An 18,971-nucleotide genomic window follows, 5' to 3' on the forward strand; every position below is an offset into this window, starting at 1 on the left:
CATGAGATGGGAATAATGTTTAGTGCAAGGTAAAGCCAGCAAAGTCCGATCAAAGATAGTCCAAGGGTCACCAATGAGCTAGATGAGAACTGCTCTCTGGTTGTGGGAGGATGATTCAGTTGCCTGATAACAGCTGAGCAACTCCAGAGTCCTCTGACTGGGCTGCACTGCGCATGTGCGGTGACTACAGTGCCGGGCGTGTGTACTGCGCATGTGCGGTGACTGCAGTGCCGGGCGTGTGCACTGCGCATGTGCGGTGACTGCAGTGCCGGGCGTGTGCACTGCGCATGTGAAGGTGACCCGGAGTCCGGGGCCAAGTCACGCGCGTGCGCGGTCGGACCGGCCAAGATGGCGGCCTCCGTGTGGCGCCGAGTCCAGGCGGCGGCGGGTCGGCAGTTGCGGTTACCCCGCCCCCACAGCAGGAGCTCCGGCAGCTCGGTCGGGGCGGCACCGGTTGCGGATGGCAGCGAGGAGCCAGGTGATGGTGAAATCCCGCGGGGGGGGGGGAGTTGCTGGGACCGCCTCGGTCACGTCGGTCCGGTCCGCCTGCGGCCTCTACATGGACCGGGAGGCGGTTGCTGGGGAACGGCCCGCGCCCGCCCGCCCGCTCTGCACAGCACAAAGGACACGGAGTCTAACTCAGACCACTGGTGAACAATAAGACGGACAGGCAGGCAGGCCGGCCGGGCATCGGTTTGGGAAAGGTCAAGTAATGCAGTCGCACTCACAATGCTCCAGTCCAATGAGTAAAGTCCCACCTGCCCAATATCAGTTCCTTGAGATCTGGCAACATCCTTGTAAAGTTTCCTGAACTCTTCCCAGTTTAATGACATCTTCTCTCCAGCTGATTGACCAAAACAGAACATGAATATCAAAGTTACACAAAAATGCTGAAGAAACTCAGCGGGTGCAGCAGCATCTATGGAGCGAAGGAGCCGAAACCCTTCTGAATATCAAAGTGCCTCACCCGCTGAGTTTCTCCAGCAATTTTTGTCTACCTATGAATATCAAAGTGTGGCCTTACCAACGTTTTGTGCTGGTGCATCATGATGTCCCAACTTTAAGTTTGAAGAAGAGACTCACCCTAAAGTTTTGTCTGTCCATTCCCTTCACAGTTGCTGCCTGATCCGCTGCGTTCCTCCAATGCTTTTGCTCAAGATTCGAGCATCTGCGGTTCTTTGTGACCCAACTCTATACTCAATGCCTTTACTGATGAAGGCAAGCATGCCAAAAACCACCTTCACCAGCCTGTCTGTCTACAACACTAGTTTTAGCAAATGATGTACTTGTGAACCTCGGTCCCTATGTTCTACAACAGTCTCCAGGACTCTACCTTTCACTGTGAAAGTCTTACCCTGGTTTGATTTCCTAAAATGTAACACCTCACACTATTTGAAATAAATTCCATTTGTCATTCCACGGTCCAACTGCTTATGCCGAACATGATGCCTAGCTGAACTGATCACATCTGCTTGCACATGAGCCAAATCCCTCTATTCCCTAAACTTCCATGTGCCTATCTAAAAGTCTCTTAAACATCACTATCGTATCTGCCTCCACCACCACACCTGGCAATGCGTTCCAGGCACCCACCAACTTCTGTGTAAGAAAAACTTGCCCCGCACAGTTCAATTAAATTTTCTCTCTCACCTATGCCCTCCAGTGTGGACATTTCCACTCTGGTAAAAAGATACTGACTGTCTACCATATCTATACCTCTCATAATTTTATATACTTCTATTATGTCTCCCCTCCATCCTGCAATGCACCAGAGAAAAAAAAATCCAGGCAGCATTCTGGTAAACCTCCTTTGCACTCTTTCCAAATCCTCCATATCGTTCCTGTCAAGGGACACCCAGAACTGCATGCAATACTCCAAATGTGGCCTACTGGTCCTATAGAGCTGCATCATGACATCCTGACACTTATAGTCAATCTCCCTTGCAATGAAAGCAAGCATACGTCTGCCTTCTTTATCACACTATCTACTTGTGCTGCCATCTTTCGTGAGCTATAATATTGGACTCCTAAATTCCTCTGATCATCAATGCCATTAACTGTAGACCCTCTCCTTACATTCAACCACCAAAATGCAACACCTCAGAGTTTCGCGGGTTAAACTCCACCTGCCATTTATTTCTTTGCCCATTTCAGTTGCTGATAATATCCTGCTGTATCTTCTGACAGCCTTCCTCACTGTCTGCAAGTCATCCAATTTTGGTGTCATCAACAAACTTACTCACCAATCCATCTAAATTTCCGTCTAGGCCATTTATATATATCACAAACAGCAGAGGTCCCAGCACAGATCCGTGCTGAACTCCACTGGTCACAGACCTCCACAACCATCTTGCCATCTATAAAAAAAGCTAGTTCTGAATCCACCCACCCAAATCATCATGAATCCCGTACTTCTTAAACTTTTGGATCAGCCTACCGTGAGCGTCCTTATCAAAAGCCTTAAGGAAGTCCGGAAAGTAGGCTGTCGGCACATGGTCGCGGGGTGACGCATGTATTGTTAGTTGTCTCCTCAAGTGTCGTAACTTTTTTCTTGTCGCCGCTGGATTTTGAAATGTTCAAAACCTTTTGGCGACAGCGGGCTTGACGTTGCCTGTCTTCTCCTGTCGTAGGTGTTGAAGGTTGTTGCCAGTATGGTGCCAAGTGACGTTGGTTGTCGCCGGGTACTGACTTCGGTGAATGCCATTGGCGACTACCTACGTCAATCGGCGACAGATACCGGCGACTGAATTGTCTTCGGTTGTCGCTGACGGGGTTATTGCTTGACGCGGGTGGACGTAGGTTGACTTTGGTTGTCATAGATTGTCGCCTGCATGGTGGTAGGTTGTCGTAGGTGTGGTCGGAGATGGATGTCCTAAGTCGCGACGATTGGGTCGCCGGTTGTCGGTAGCATGCCGTAGCTTGACATCGACTAGGTGGTAGGTTGTTGTAGACATTGTCGGGGGGGGTCCAGTTGCCGCATTCTCGGCGACCTGCTACAACTGTGACAGTTGCCGGCAGTAAAAAAACCGCGTAAGGGCCATGGCTACCAACATCCATGGTTACCAACATCCATTGCCCTACTTCATCTTCAGCACGTTTAAAGTAACGGTTCTTCTCGTGCCTGGAACAGACATGTTTTTCTCTACCGTTTTACTTGGTCATTGGGCATTTATCTTGTTTCCACATATTTCTTGCATGCTACTCCTCTGCCTGTTTTGTATGTTTTAAAAGTATGATTTAGTGTTTCTTGGTTTGTTTTATGTAGTGGGGGGGGGGGGAGGAATCGGGGGAACCCTTTTTTAATCACTTACCTCGATGGAGACAGGATTTTTCACCGTATCGCATCTCCGTCCTCTCTGCGGCCTAACAACATGGAGTGGTGCGGCCTTTCCTGGAGGAATCTGGAAAGGTTGGCCTGGCGCTTCAAGCCACGGGCGTGGCGCCGTGGACTTACCATTGTGGAGCCTGCGATCCTTTACCGAGGATCGCCTGTGAAAAGAGCTCCAGCCGCGGGGCCTGTGGACTTTAACACTGTGAAGCCCGTGGTCTCCGGTAAGAAGAGGCCTGACGCCGGAGTTTCGATCTTCCCGAAAGGGCATCGGACCGTCGGCAGCAGCGATTGCGGAGGGTTCATCAGTCCCGACCATAGGTGAACAAGGAAGAAGATGACTGAACTTTATTACCTTCCATCACAGTGAGGAATGTAGATTCCGCTGTGGTGGATGTTTATGTTAAACTTTGTTTTATGTGGCTGTGTGTATTGTTGCTTTTCACTTAATATGTCTGTATGGTAACTCAAATATCACTGTACCTTAATTTATGCATGTGACAATAAATTCGGACTTGAACTTGACTTGATATATCCGAGGACACTGAGAAATTAGAGAGGTAATTGCGGGAGCCTGAGCTGAAATTTGCGAGTTGTGATTAAATACAGGAGAGGTGCTGGAAGACTGGAGGGTGGCAAATGTTGTGCCAAGAAAGGCTGCAGGGAAAAGGCTGGGAACTGTAGGCCAGTGAGCTTAACACCTGTAGTTGGAAAATAACTGGAGAGTATTCTGAGGGATACATGTATTTAGATAGACGGGCTAAATCAGGATAGTCATCATGATTTTGTATATGGGAGGTCGTGTCTCACAAATCTGAGTTTGTTGAAGATTTGACCAAAAAGGTTGAGGGCAGAGCTGTAGATGTATACAGGTGCACAACCTTTTATCCGAAAGCCTTGGGACCAGACACTTTTCGTAATTCAGAATTTGTCGGTCTTCGGACTGGAAATTTTTTAGCGTAGATTTTAATGGCTGGCTCAGTGGTAGAGTGCTCGGCTCATATCCGCAAGGTCGCGAGTTTGCACCTTGATCCCGGCAGTTACTCGGTCGCGAGTTTGCGTCTTCAATGTAGTTTTTTATTGCAGAATGAATGTTTGTATGAAATGCAGTGTAGGAGAGGTGTACTGACTGTGGGCAGAACTTTGGAAGTGATTGCCCATCAGTCTAAAAAGCCGCTGTGTCTCCCTGTCCCTGGGATAGCAGGGGGCGATCAAACAGCACAATACCCCCCTCCCCCTCCAACTCCAGAGGATTCCGCTCCCCCATGGGACGCTACGGCGACAAGTGGCAGTTTGCCCACAGCCCGAGCTGCGCCCCCTCATCCGCCACCCCAAGAACAAGACGTACCTTGCACGCCATCAGCTTCTGCCCCTACGTGTTCCTCTGGAGTTGGAGCGGGGCTGGGCTGGAGTTGCTGCTGGCTGTGGGTCTCTGGGATCTCCGTGCTTGCAGTGGGCCTGGGGGTCGGTGTCCCGTTGGTCCTGACGTCTCCGGCCACCCCCCTGGACTGGAGCTGAGACTGGGAGCTGTACCGCCCTTGCCCCTCCCTCTGCAACTGCAAACAACCCCACTCTCCTGCAAGGGTGGTACAGTTCCCGGAGGATGGCAGGTGGCCGGAGACGTCAGGACCAACAGGAACCCGCTCCCCGATAGCCCCCACGACGCCCCGAGCTGCGCCCCGTCATCCGCAACCCAGGTTCCTCTGGAGTTGGAACGGGGCTGGGCTGCTGCTGGCTGTGGGTCTCTGGGATTTCCGTGCTTGCAGTGGGCCTGGGGGTCGGTGTCCCGTTGGTCCTGACGTCTCCGGTGACTGGCACGGTCCTGCTGGCATCGCGGACTTGAAGACAGTGCAAAGCCCCCGCGCCGGTGCAATGGGCGGGGAGCTGGAGAGGGGAGGGAAGGGGTCACACACATGGCCGGGAAGCAGAGGGGTGTAGGTGGGGTGAAACTGAAGGGAGCGACAATCTGTTGCTCGATACACTGTGTATCGTGAGTCTACCATGGGAACTTTTTAACTCAGCGGGCAGGCAGCAGCATATTGTCAATTATTAACCCTCCCGCGCAATATACCCTCACCTTCTCTTTTATGAATGGGGATTTAGTTCCCCTTTCTTCGAGGACCGACCGGAATTTCCGCTGTCACCTCTGCGGGCCGCCCTCGGTGAACGTTTTCAAGGACCTTTCTTCAAGGACCGAAAAAATGGCCGCTATTCGGAGGTTTTCGTTATTTAGATCTTCGGATAAAAGGTTGTGCACCTGTATATGAATTTCAACAAGGAATTCGATAAGGTAGGCTGTTCTGGAAGGATAGATCGCATGGGATCCAAGGTGAGATAGCTAGATGGATAGAGATTTGGCTTTATGGAAGGAAGCAGAGGGTGATGGTGAAAGGTTGCTTCTCGGACAGGAGGCCTGTTACTCGTGGTGTGTCTCAGGGTTCGTTGCTCGGCCCGTTATTGTTTGTCATCTATATCAATGATTTGGATGAGAACATACAGGGCAAGATTAGCAAGTTTGCAGATGATACAAAAGTGGGTGAGATTGCTGACCATGAAGATATTTGTCAAAAATTGCAGCAGGATCTTGATCGGTTTGGCTGTTGGGCTGAGGAATGGTTGATAGAATTTAACACAGAGAAATGTGAGATGTTGCATTTTGGAAAGTCTAACATGGGTATCACCAACACAGTGAATGGTAGGGCTCTGGGGAGTGTTGTAGAGCAGAGGGATCTAGGAGTGCAGGTGCATGGTTCCTTGAAGGTGGAGTTGCAGGTAGATAGGGTGGTCAAAAAGGCTTTTGGCATATTCAGTAAGAGTATTGAATGTAGAAGTTGGGAGGTCATGTTGCAGTTATATAAGACGTTACATCTAGACGTGAGGTTGCATTTAGAGTATTGTGTTCAGTTCTGAGCAGCATCTTATCGGAAAGATGTCAAGTTGGAAAGGGTACAGAGAAGATTCATAAGGATGTTGCCAGGACTCGAGGATCTGGGATATAAGGAGTGGTTGAACAGGCTGCTCTATTCCGCGGAGCGCAGGAAAATAAGGGGTGATCTTATAGAGGTGTATAAGATCATGAGAGGGATAGACCCGGTTGACACACTCTTGCCCAGAGTAGAGGAATCGAAAACCAGAGGACAAAGGTTTAAGGCGAAGGGGAAAAGATTTACCAGGAATCAGAGGGGTAACCTTTTTTATACAAAGGGTGGTCGGTGTATGGAACGAACTACCAGGGGAGGTAATTGAGGCAGGGACTATCGCAATGTTTACGAAACAATTGGAGAGGCAAATGGATAGGACAGGTTTAGAGGGATAGAAACATAGAAATTAGGTGCAGGAGTAGGCCATTCGGCCCTTCGAGCCTGCACCGCCATTCAATATGATCATGGCTGATCATCCAACTCAGTATCCCGTACCTGCCTTCTCTCCATACCCTCTGATCCCCTTAGCCACAAGGGGCACATCTAACTCCCTCTTAAATATAGCCAATGAACTGGCCTCGACTACCCTCTGTGGCAGGATATGGGCCAAACGCAGGCAGGTGGGACTAGTGTAGATCGGACATGTTGACCAGTGTGGGCAAGTTGGGCCGAAGGACCTGTTTCCACGCTGTATCATTCCATGACTCCCTTAAAGTGGCAACACAACTGGATAGAGTGGTAAAGAAGATGTATGGTATTCTTCCCTTCATTGATTGGGAATTGAGTATAAGAGTCAGAAAGTCATGTTGCAACATTGTAGGACTTTCTGAAGAAGAATCCCGTCTCAATCAGTCTGAAAGGTGTCAACCGAAAAACGTCGCCAATCCATGTCTTGGAATCAGTGTGAAGAGGGGCCCGAACCCAAAATGTCACCTATCCACAAAATCAATCTGAAGTAGGGCCTCGGCCCGAAACATCACCTGCCCATGTTCTCCAGAAATGCTGATTGACTCATTGAGTTACCCCCGCACTTTGTGTCCTTTTGTGTAAACCAACATCTGCACTTCCTTTTTTTCTACATTTTTACAGGACTTTGTGTAGATGTATTATAAAAAACGCATTATAAAATGGCCTGATCACCACATTACACTGAGGAAGCAAAGGCTTTGGAAGGTATGCCAAACAGTTTTCCTTGAATTCTGCCTGCATTAGAGGATATTAGCTATAAAGACAGGTTGGACAAACTAAAGGTCCTGTCCCACTTTCACGACCTCTGCCGAGTTTGCCCTTGACTCGCAGCATGGTCGTCACAAGGTCGTAGGTAGGTCGTAGCAGGCCGTGATGCTCGTCGTAGGTACTCGTGGCATCAAGTAGGTCGGGGCGTTTTTCCAGCATGATGAAAATGTCCCGAGTAAAAAAGGTTGATTTAGGTCATGAAAGTGGGACAGGCCCTTTAGATTGTTTAGTTTGGAACATCAGAGGGTGACGAGGGCATAGCTTTAAGGTGAGAGGGACAAAATTTAAATGCAGGCAATTTTTTTAAATACAGAGTGGTGGTTGACTGAACTGTACACTGCAAGAGCCAGAAAGTGAGCGGGTAAGATCATCTCTGACCTCTCTCACACTGGCCACAAACTCTTTGAATCACTTCCCTCTGGAAGGCGACTCCGGACTGTCAAAGCTGCCACAGCCACGAGCAGTAGCTCTACTCAATAACCAAAAGTCTGTAGCCTCCTTTTGCTCTAGTATTTTATTTAATTCTTCACATGTTTGAATTATAATGTTTTATTTTTAATTGTCTACTGTATATCGTGTTGTTACTTGCGAGCAAAGCACCAAGGCAAATTCCTTGTATGTATACATACTTGGCTAATAAAATGTATTCAATTCAATTCAAAGCAGGCTGTCAAGAATGGTGGTAGAGGCAGATACTTGGTATTTGATAGGCTTGTAGATAGGCACATGGATATGGAGGGATATGGATCACGTGCAGACAGAGGAGATTAGTTTAACCTGGCATCGTCTTCGGTAGGGGCATTGTAGGCACAGTGCATGTTCCTATGCTGAATTGTTCTATGCCTAACTTATTAAAGCCCTAACTAAGGAAACCATTCAATAAAAGCCTGGTGACCCAAGCTGCTCTGCCATTCAACATTATCTGACCTCCTCCTCCTCTCTGTACCAGTGTGTAGGAAGGAACTGCAGATGCTGGTTTAAACCGAAGATAGACACAAAAAGCAGGAGTAACTCAACGGGACAGGCAGCACCTCTGGTGAGAATGAATGGGTGATGTCACCCAATCCTTCTCTCCAGAGATGCTGCCTGTCCTGCTGAGTTACTCCTGCTTTTTGTGTCTATCCTTTCTGTACCAGCTCTACGCAGCAGGCTCTCAACTCACCAAATCTTTTGACGGTCTATCAACCTCCTTAAATATGTCCTGAACACACCTTATTGTTAATGGATTCTTGCAAGAGTCCATCTAAATGTTGATTTTCATAAGTTCATAAGTTATAGGAGCAGAATTAGGCCATTCGGCCCCATCAGTCTATGCCATTCAGTCATGGTTGATCTATCTCTCCCTCCTAACCCCATTCTCCTGCCGTCTCCCCATAACACCTGACATTTTGCATTGTGCAATTTATTCCACATGTTTTAATATTCATCCAAAATGTTGTTTTGTGTGCTTGATTTCATTTTGACCAGTTCTCAACGTTTTATTTTCAGACATACCTAACAAAGCTACCGCAAAGACCTTCTCAGCATTGCAAGCAGAAAGGCACGAACAGGCAGAACGCACTATTTTGATTAGCTGTCCTCCTAATGTCACTGAGAAGAAATTCTACAACTACTTAGCAAGTTATGGACCGATCAATAAATATTTCTTCTATGAAACTTTTGTAAGTGCGGTCCAGCAGAATCTAAATATTAAAAGCATATTGTTATCACTAGGTAAAATTGCTTCCTTGATACTACCTTTAGAATAGGGGTTACTGTAGAACCATAGTCATAGACTTGTACAGCAGGGAAGCAGGCCCTTTGGCCAAACTCAGCCATGTAAACCAAGTTGTTTATCTGAGCTAGTTTCATTTGCCTGTATTTGCCCATATCCCTCAAAATGTTTCCTATCCATGTACCTCTTTAAACATATTTTACATAGAACAGTGCAGCACAAGAACAGGCTCTTCGGCCCACAATGTCTGTGCCGAACATGATGCAAATATCTTCTATTATCTACGTGCACGTAATCCAAATCCCTCCATTCCCTGCATATCCAAATAGTCTTCCAAAAGTCTAATCAATGCTACTATCATATCTGCCTCAATCACCAACTCTGGAAGCGCGTTCCATGCAGTCGCCAACCTCAATGTGTTAAAAAAATAAAGTTACCCCGCACATCTCCTTTAAACTTTGCCCCTCTCAACCATAAAGCCTTAATTCTCAAGTCATGTCCCCTTGTTTGAATCTTCCCTACTCTCAGTGGGAAAAGCTTTTCCACGTCAACTCTGTCTATCCCTCTCATCATTTTAAAAACCTCTATCAAGTCCCCCCTTAACCTTCTGCGCTCCAAAGAATAAAGCCCTAACTTGTTCAACCTTTCTCTGTAACTTAGTTGCTGAAACCCAGGCAACATTCTAGTAAATCTCCTCTGTACTCTCTCTATTTTGTTGACATCCTTCCTATAATTAGGCGACCAAAATTGTACACCATACTCCAGAATTGGCCTCACCAATGCCTTGTACAATTTTAACATTACATCCCAACTTCTATACTCAATGCTCTGATTTATAAAGGCCAGCACACCAAAAGCTTTCTTTACCACCCTATCTACATGAGATTCCACTTTCATGGAACTGTGCACAGTTATTCCCAGATCCCTCTGTTCACCTACATTCTTCAATTCCCTACCATTTACCATGTACGTCCTATTTTATGCCTCTAGTATTTATTTTTTTTCGTCCTGGGAAAAAGTTCTGACTGTCAACCCTATCTATGCCTCTCATAATTTTATATTCATCTATCACCTCTCCCCGTAACCTCCGGCGTTCCAAAGAAAACAATCCAAGACTGTCCACACCTCACCTTGTAACTGATACTCCCGAATTCAGACATAATTCAAGTAAAACGTTTAAACTTAGTCATTGTACCTGTCTCGACATCTTCCTCTTGGAGCTTGTTCCATGTACTCACCATCCTCTTGAAGAATTTCCTCTTCCATCTTTCATTCTCATCCAAATCATGGGTATAGATGACAAACAGCAATGGACCCAACACCGATCCCTGAGGCACACCAGTCTGAAAGATAACCTTTCACCAACCCTCTGTTTCCTACCATGAAACCAATTATGATGGCAGTTAGCTAGCTCTCCCATGATCACAAGGTGGTAAGTGATAGGACCAGAATTGGGCCATTTGGCCCATCAAGACTACTCCGCCATTCAATCATGGCTGATCTACCTCTTATTCCCCATTCTCTGGCCTTCTCTGCATAACCCCTGACACCCGTAGTAATCAAGAATCTATCTATCTCTTCTGTAAAAATACCCATTGACGACCTCCACAGCCTTCTGTGGCAAAGAATTCCACAGATTCACATCTTCCTAAAAGAACGTCCTTTAATTCTGACGCTATGACCTCTAGTCCTCGAATCTCCCACTGGTGGAAACATCCTCTCCACATCCACTCTATCCAAACCTTTTACTATTATGTACGTTTCAATGTGATCCCCCCTTATTCTTCTAAACTCCAGCGAGTACAGTCCCAGTGCTGTCAAACGCTCGTCATATGTTAACCCACTCATGTAGATTGGATTTCACGCAATCTAACCTTCCAGAGCAACCTACCATGTGAAATTTTAACAGGGGCCTTGCTGAAATCCATATAAAGAGCTTCTACAGACCTGCCCTCCTCAAACGTCTTGGCTACATTTCCAAAATATCTAATTAAATTTGTGAGGCATGATCACCCACAGACAAATTATGCTGTCAAGCCCAAATCAACCCTTGTTCTTCCAAATGCATGTGTTTCTTATCTCTCAGAACACGCTTCAGTAAGTTTCCTATCATAAACGTTAGGCTTAGGAGATCTTTTATTCCCAGATTTTCTTTGTAGCCATTAAGAACATAGAACGGTAAAGCAAAGGAACAGCCCCTTTGGCCCACAATGTCTGGATCAAACCTAATGCAGAGATAAATTAATCCCATTTGTTTGCACATGATCTACACCCTTGCATCCCCTCTCTCTCCATCCATCCCTACCTTAGTCGTCGTACTTGTTTAACTATCATCCTGCTGAGTTCCACTGTCTGTATTAACTTGTTATGACCTATCCCACAGCCAACAATGGACTGCTGTGGGCTCCACATTTCCTTGAATTACCCTTTTCACTTAATTTACATAAAATCTCATTGGATTCTCCTTAATCTTATCTGCCAGAGCTATCTCAAGCCTCATTTATGCCCACGTGATTTCCTTCTCGTTTACTCCTCCAGGGATACACTTGATCCTTGCTGCCTATACCTGATCCATGTTTCTTTTTTCCTGATTAGAGCCTCAATTTCCCTAGTTTTCCCAGGTTCCCTATTTCAATCTGCCTTGTCCTGCACTCCAACAGGGCATGCAGACCATGAAGTCTCACTATCATACTATTAAAAAGCATCCCACTTTCCGGACTTCCTTTAGCCTGCAAACAAACAATTCCAATAAACTCTTGCAAGTTCCTGCCTAATGCCACAATTCAAACTTTAACTTGCAACGTAATGTCCCAACCCTTGTACTCAATCCTTTGACGAATGGAGGCAAGTGTGCCAAATATTGTCTTTGTCATCCTGTCTGCCCATATCTCCACTTTCAGGAAGCTAAGCACTTGAATTTTGGTTCCCTCTGTTCGATAACAATCGAGAGCACTGCTTTTTACCAAAGGTAGACAAAAATGCTGGAGAAACTCAGCGGGTGAGGCAGCACCTGTGGAGAGAAGGAATAGATGACGTTTCGGGTCGAGACCCTTCTTCAGACTGATGTCGGGGGGGGGGGGAATGAAAGGAAGAGGCGGAGACAGTAGGCTGTGGGAGAGCAGGGAAGGGGAGGGGAAGGAGGGAGAAAGCAAGGACTACCTGAAATTGGAGAAGTCAATGTTCATGCCGCTGGGGTGTAATCTACCCAAGCGAAATATGAAGTGTTGTTCCTCCAATTTGCGCTGAGCCTTACTCTGGCAATGGCGGAGGCCCAGGACAGAATGGTCGGATTCGGAATGGGAGGGGGAGTTGAAAGAGTAAGAGCCATTCTGTTCCCAATAGCAGGAGCACAAATATCAAGGAGTCAGGGATACTCTCAGATTGGCCAGTAAAACCAAATTCAGTCACCAAATGGTGGTGAAAGGACCCCATGTTTCTATGTCAGTGACTTAATCTGCTGATGATTGACTAAATCCAGACCATTAAGCTTATTTGTAGCATCCCTGTTATCACTGTTCATAAAACAGTGTAGGTTTAGGTTTCCAAGACACAATCTGGGTGAGCCAAAGAACCTAAGTAATATGTAATAAAAATGAACTGCAGATGCTGGTTTACACCAATGATGGAGGAACTCAGCAGGTCAGGCCGCATCTCTGGAGAAAACGCATAGATGACGTTTCGTTTTGAAACCCTTCCTCAGTCTGATTAAGGGTCCCAAACCGAAACGCCACATACATTTTCTCCAGGGATGCTGCCTGACCCGCTGAGTTACTCCAGCATTTTTGTGTCAACCTTTGTAATATGGTTAAAGTAAATGCTTTGAAATGTTACAAAGCTTGCCTTTAGCAAGATTAGTTTAGCATTCCTGTGGTACTCGATTTATCAATGTTTTCTGATAAATTGCTGTTTATATTCATTTTTTCCTTAATGTTGCATAGGGCATTATGCACTGGTGGAGTTCTCTGGTAAGGAAAGTATAGAAGCAGTCCAACGTGCTTCCACCATCCCAGGCCTCCAGCACGAATGTGCTGTTCCGTTCAAATCCAGATTTTTCAATTTGAGGAATAACCATCTTGGATCGCAGACTGCCATTCATCCTTCCGTGCTTCGGCTTAAACAGTCTGTCATCTCTCTTAATGAACTCTTACAGAACATCTCTGGAGCCGAGAGTGTAAGTCGGTGTTTTATTTATGTTGTTGTGGCAATAAAACTCTTGGAAAAGTAAATTCACCTGCTCAGTTTAGTTTAGTTTGGAGAAACATCATGGAAACAGGCTCTTTGGCATATTGAGTCCATGCCGACCATCCCACCACCTGTTCAATTTTAGTTTAGTTTAGAGGTACAGCGCAGAAACAGGCCCTTTGGCCCTCCATGTCTGTACTGACCAGCAATTCACACACTAACATTATCCTCCAATTTACTAGGGATAATTTACAATTTTATCAGTTCCAGTTAACCTACAAACTCTGGAGTGTGGGTGGAAACCAGAACACCTGGAGAAAACACATGCAGGTCACGGAGAAAGTACAACTCCGTAGCGATAGCGCCCATATTCAGGGTCAAACCCGGGTCTCGCGCTGTAAGGCAGCAACTCTATCGCTGCGCCACCGTGCCGTCCACTAATATGATGGAATTGGATATTTTGATTGTTGTTGTGATATAGTTGATGAATTTTGAACTTGTTGCTTCTTCTTCTTGCGTATGGCGTGCACAGCCTAAAGTTGTAGGTCAACTTGTTCTATTTGATCTATTTGTTTGTACACGTCGGGTTGATTGCATTAGTCGAAACAGGGTGGACCACGTGAAGGTTGCAATCTCCCACCCCAACGTTGCTTAGAGATCCTGAATTGAGTTCTTTACTATGTTTTAATTTAAACCTCTGTTAAATCCTTTGATTTAATGGCATGGAGTAGTAATGATGAAAGTGCAAAGGAGATCTGGCACCACAATCTATTGCAGAAAATAATCAGTAACAGATTTTGCCTTCCAAACCTTTATACATTTCAGTTATAGGGGGGGGAAACAAGCTTAATTTATAGGAAGGATGCTGGTTTAAATCAAAGATAGACACAAAATGCTGGAGTAACTCAGCATGCCAGGCAGCATCTCTGAAGAGAATGAATGGATGACGTTTCAGTTCGAGATTTCAGTCTGAAGAAGGGTCTCGACCTGAAACATCACTCATTCCTTCTCTCTAGAGATGCTGCCTGTCCCGCTGAGTTACTCCAGCATTTCGTGTGTATCATAAGCTTGATTTACAAGCCATTTCATGAGTTGTTTTAATTTGGGCAGTAAATAAGGCATTGTGCTTGAGAGTTAGATAGTGACTGTTAACTGTGTTTTCTCTCTCAGATAGATGAACAATTATACACGGTCCTCGAGGAGATGCAGCTTACCGAAGAGAATACACGTCTTCGATTTCTCGTGTGTTCCCTACTAAATGAAATTGCGGCAGCTTACTTTCCAGAATGTTCGATCAGACCTTTTGGGTCAACTGTAAATAATTTTGGCAAGATGGGCTGTGACCTCGACATGTTTCTGGATCTGGACGGCATTAGTGGAAGAAATAAAACTAAGGTAATTCAACACAGGAAATGGGATTTTCATGCCTGTCATTGAAAATCATGTGAAATAAAATTTGTCTATGTCCTTGTTAGTTGTTAGTCATTAGCATAATATTTCAAACGGTTGACACCGCTGATGTTATTCTTGACAGTAACAGCTGCTTGAGCCGTTTGGAGTAGGTACGGGAAATAAAACATTTGCAGTTTTTTAATAGCTGATGGGAAATGGGGTATGGAAACATGGAAATATTATTACAATTACTTACTTACTGCCTGTTATGCTTCCTGGCATGTAGGGCAGCAACGAAGGTCCTCCACTCAGTAATATTGATTCCTTCAGTCGCTGTTTCCGTAACATATTTGTTTTACGAGACAGGGTTGTTAGCCCTGTGCTCAACTTCCAACCTGGAGGACCAGTGGATTGCTCTTCGTCTCGCCTCTACCCTTCGACCTATCCAGCATGGGAGACCCTAACAGGAGACAAATCTCCCGCTGACATAGCTCTAGGGGTCACTGAGACACACAAGCTCCCCGACCACGACAAGGTTGCAATCCAACAGGGAGATTATTAAAATTAACTTGACATTTAATATTTGATTTTACGTTAAATTTAATATTAGAAAAGATCAATGAGGGAATTAAATGAAATTGAGCCAAAGGCATTTTGGAATAGAAAGATGTGTGGTATTGTTGATTGGTGAGAAATATCACTTTCACATCACATGTATGTTTCTTTCAGTTCTCCACAAAGTGTCAGCATGGATTACTGGATTATAATCATTTTGGAGTATAATGATGGTCTTTATAGCTAGCATTGTTCATAAGTTCATAAGGTATAGGAGCAGAATTAGGCCATTTGGCCCATCAAGTCTACTCCGCCATTCAATCATGGCTGATCTATCTCACCCTCCGAACCCTATTCTCCTGCCTTCTCCTCATAACCTCTGACGCCCGTACTAATCAGAGAAACGTAGAAACTTAGACAAATAGGTGCAGGAGTAGGTCATTCGGCCCTTCGAACCAACACCGCCATTTAATATGTTTAAGAAAGAACTGTAGATGCTGGAAAATCGAAGGTAGACAAAAGTGCTGGAGAAACTCAGCGGGTGCAGCAGCATCTATGGAGCGAAGGAAATAGGCAACGTTTGGGGCCGAAACCCTTCTTCAGACTGAAGAAGAGTTTTGGCCCGAAATGTTGCCTATTAAAATCAGTACCCCGTTCCTGCTTTGTTTCCCCATATCCCTTGATCCCGTGAGCTCTAAGAGCTAAATCTAACTATGGAAAGCATCCAATGAATTGGCATCCACTGCTTTCTGTGGCAGAGAAATCCACAGATTCACAACTCTCTGGGTGAAGAAGTTTTTCCTCATCTCAGTCCTAAATGGCCTACCTCTAATTCTTAAACTGTGACCCCTGGTTCTGGAATCCCCCAACATCGGGAACATTTTTCCTGCATTAGACTGTCCAATTCTTTAAGAATTTTATGTTTTTATAAGATAGAATTTTATATGTTTCTATCAGATAGAATCTATCTCTGCCTTAGATACATCCACTGACTGCCTCCACAGCCTTCTGTGGCAAAGAATTCCACAGATTCACCACCCTCTGACTAAAGAAATTCCTCCTCATCTCCTTCCTAAAACAGTGTCCTTTAATTCTGAGGCTATGAGCTGTAGTCCTTGACTTCCCACTAGTGGATACATCCTCTCCACATTCACTCTATCCAAGCCTTTCACTATTCTATTATTGGTCCATATCCAGTATCGTGTTGATTGAATAAGTCGTCTGTTTTTGAGTACTACATTGAGCTGCACTCAGGATTCATATGTGAACTACTGAGACAGATGAAAGTTAATAATAAAACATGTAAAAACTGACATTTGCATCAAAATGATCATCCCAACCTGTATTTATTTTAAATGGAATATGCTGAAAGATATCAGGGCTATAACATTTTACTTGGTTGCGAGAGGGACACGACTGGCAGCTCAACCTTCCAGGGGTTTTGATTTTTCAGTTGTGATAGAGAGGGAGGTGAAAGAGGTGGTGGGATTGCTTATTAATCAGGGCGAATGCCAGGATGGCACTCAGGACATAATAGAGGGATTGTCTTTTGAGGCAATATAGGTTATCTCCCAAATAAGAATGATGCATTCATTCGATACTGTAATTATACTATACTCTCAATAACCAGCAGGTGATAGAGGAACAGATATGTAGACAGATTAATGAAAGATGCAAAGGCAGCAGGGTTATAGACAATAGGTGCAGCAGTAGGCCATTCGTCCCTTCGAGCCAGCACCGCCATTCAATGTGATCATGGGTGATCATCCCCAATCAGTACCCTGTTCCTGCCTTCTCCCCATATCCCCTGACTCCACTATCTTAAAGAGCCCTATCTAGCTCTCTCTTGAAAGTATCCAGACAACTGGCCTGCACCGCCCTCTGAGGCAGAGAATTCCACAGACTCACAACTCTCTGTGAGAAAAGGTGTTTCCTCGTCTCCTTTCTAAATGGCTTACCCCTTATTCTTAAACTGTGGCCCCTAGTTCTGGACTCCCTCAACATCGGGAACATGTTTCCTGCCTCTAGCGTGTCCGGTGATGGGTGACTTAAATTTCCCCCAAATTAGTTGGGACTTACCTAGTACAAAAGGCTTAGATAGGGCAGAATTTATTAGGTGTATCCCGGAGGGATTCCTTAAACAGTATGCGGATAGCCCAATTGGAGAAGGGACCATACCGTACCTGGGTATTAATGTCATATGATAGGATCAGAATGTGATAGGATGCATCATTTCTATGAATTAGCATTGTGCTCCTGACATTTTAGCTTCCACAGCTTCTCTTAAATTCCGGATGGAAAACCAATAAAATTGCGGATGTTGGAATCTGAATAAAAATAAAAATGCAGGAAGAACCCGGGCAGTTAAGCATCATCTATTGGAAGAAAACCAGTTAATGTTTTAGGCTAACACCATTAGAACTCAACGTGATTAAAGTCTTGTCTTCACATTCAATATGAATGGTATAATTTACTGTAGATGCTGGAAATATGCGTCTGATCTATGGGATGAAAGAACCCAATTTTTATGTTTGGATCTTGCCCAGAGTAGGTGTATCGAGGACCAGAGGACATAGGATTAAGTGAAGGGGAAAAGATTTTTAATAGGAATCTGAGGGATAACCTTTTCACACAAAGGGTGATGGGTATATGGAAGGAGCTGCCAAGAGCAGGTAGTTGAGGCTGGGACTATCCCAACGTTTAAGAAACAGCTAGACAGAAACAACTAGAACAGCTAGTACATGGATAGGACAAGTTTGGAAGGATATGGGCCAACGTGGGCAGGTGGGAATAGTGTAGCTGGGACATGTTGGCCAGTGTAGGCAGGTTAAGCTGAAGGACCTGTTTTCATGTTGTATGACTCCTATGTATCAGTTTGATATTGTACAATTCTATTAACTTGCAATAGAAGCCCCCTTCCATTATTATCTGTATTCATAAATATCTTTGCGGCAAAACTAGCATATATAGATACAATTCCATTTTGATATTGCTTCCAATAAATGTTAAGGATTATTGAAATGTTGTTATAAATATTATACCATGCAACACATAATGTTTTATCCCTGAGTTAAGTTGGTGTTTCATGGGGTTTTTTTATGAGACAAATTGGTTCAGATATAAAAGTACTTGTAATTGAAGATCAAGTTGATGCTTACCTTTATTTATTTGTGGAAATAATAAGATTGTCTTGGAGGGGAGGATACAGCCCTTCAATGTGATCATGGCTGATCATCCACAATCAGTACCCCGTTCCTGCCTTCTCCCCATTACCCTGACTCCACTATCTTTAAAAGCCCTATCTAGCACATCATATGATATGAAATCTATCATATCGTATCATAAGGTCATAAATGATTGGAGTAGAATTAGGCCATTCGGCCCATCGTCTACTCTGCCATTCAATCATGGCCGATCTGTCTCTCCCTTCTAACCCCATTCTCCCCATAATCTCTGGCATCTGTTCTAATTAAAAATCTATCTATCTCGGCCTTAAAAAATATCCACTGACTTGGCCTGCAGAGCCTTCTGTGGCAAAGAATTCCACAGATTCACCACCCTCTGAATCTCCCCTGGAGATTCCTTTTCACCATGTATCATATCGAAATTATAGATTGTACCGACAATAGGATGCGATCCATCC

The 18,971-nt window shown here is 45.0% G+C and overlaps 1 protein-coding gene across 1 annotated transcript in view; it reads left to right on the forward strand.

Annotated features, from left to right (window-relative positions):
• The first annotated feature begins 314 nt into the window (after positions 1-314).
• Positions 315-18,971, forward strand: part of LOC116988451 (mitochondrial poly(A) polymerase) — a 34,423-nt gene continuing 15,766 nt past the window's right edge. Inside the window, exons 1-3 of the mRNA XM_033045160.1 lie at positions 315-478; positions 13,138-13,370; positions 14,552-14,776. Of these exons, the coding sequence (XP_032901051.1) occupies positions 349-478; positions 13,138-13,370; positions 14,552-14,776 (588 nt within the window). The 5' untranslated portion in view covers positions 315-348. The remainder of the gene's footprint in view (positions 479-13,137; positions 13,371-14,551; positions 14,777-18,971) is intronic.

The sequence above is a fragment of the Amblyraja radiata genome, chromosome 2 (assembly GCF_010909765.2).
Source record: "Amblyraja radiata isolate CabotCenter1 chromosome 2, sAmbRad1.1.pri, whole genome shotgun sequence".
NCBI classification, from domain to species: domain Eukaryota; kingdom Metazoa; phylum Chordata; class Chondrichthyes; order Rajiformes; family Rajidae; genus Amblyraja; species Amblyraja radiata.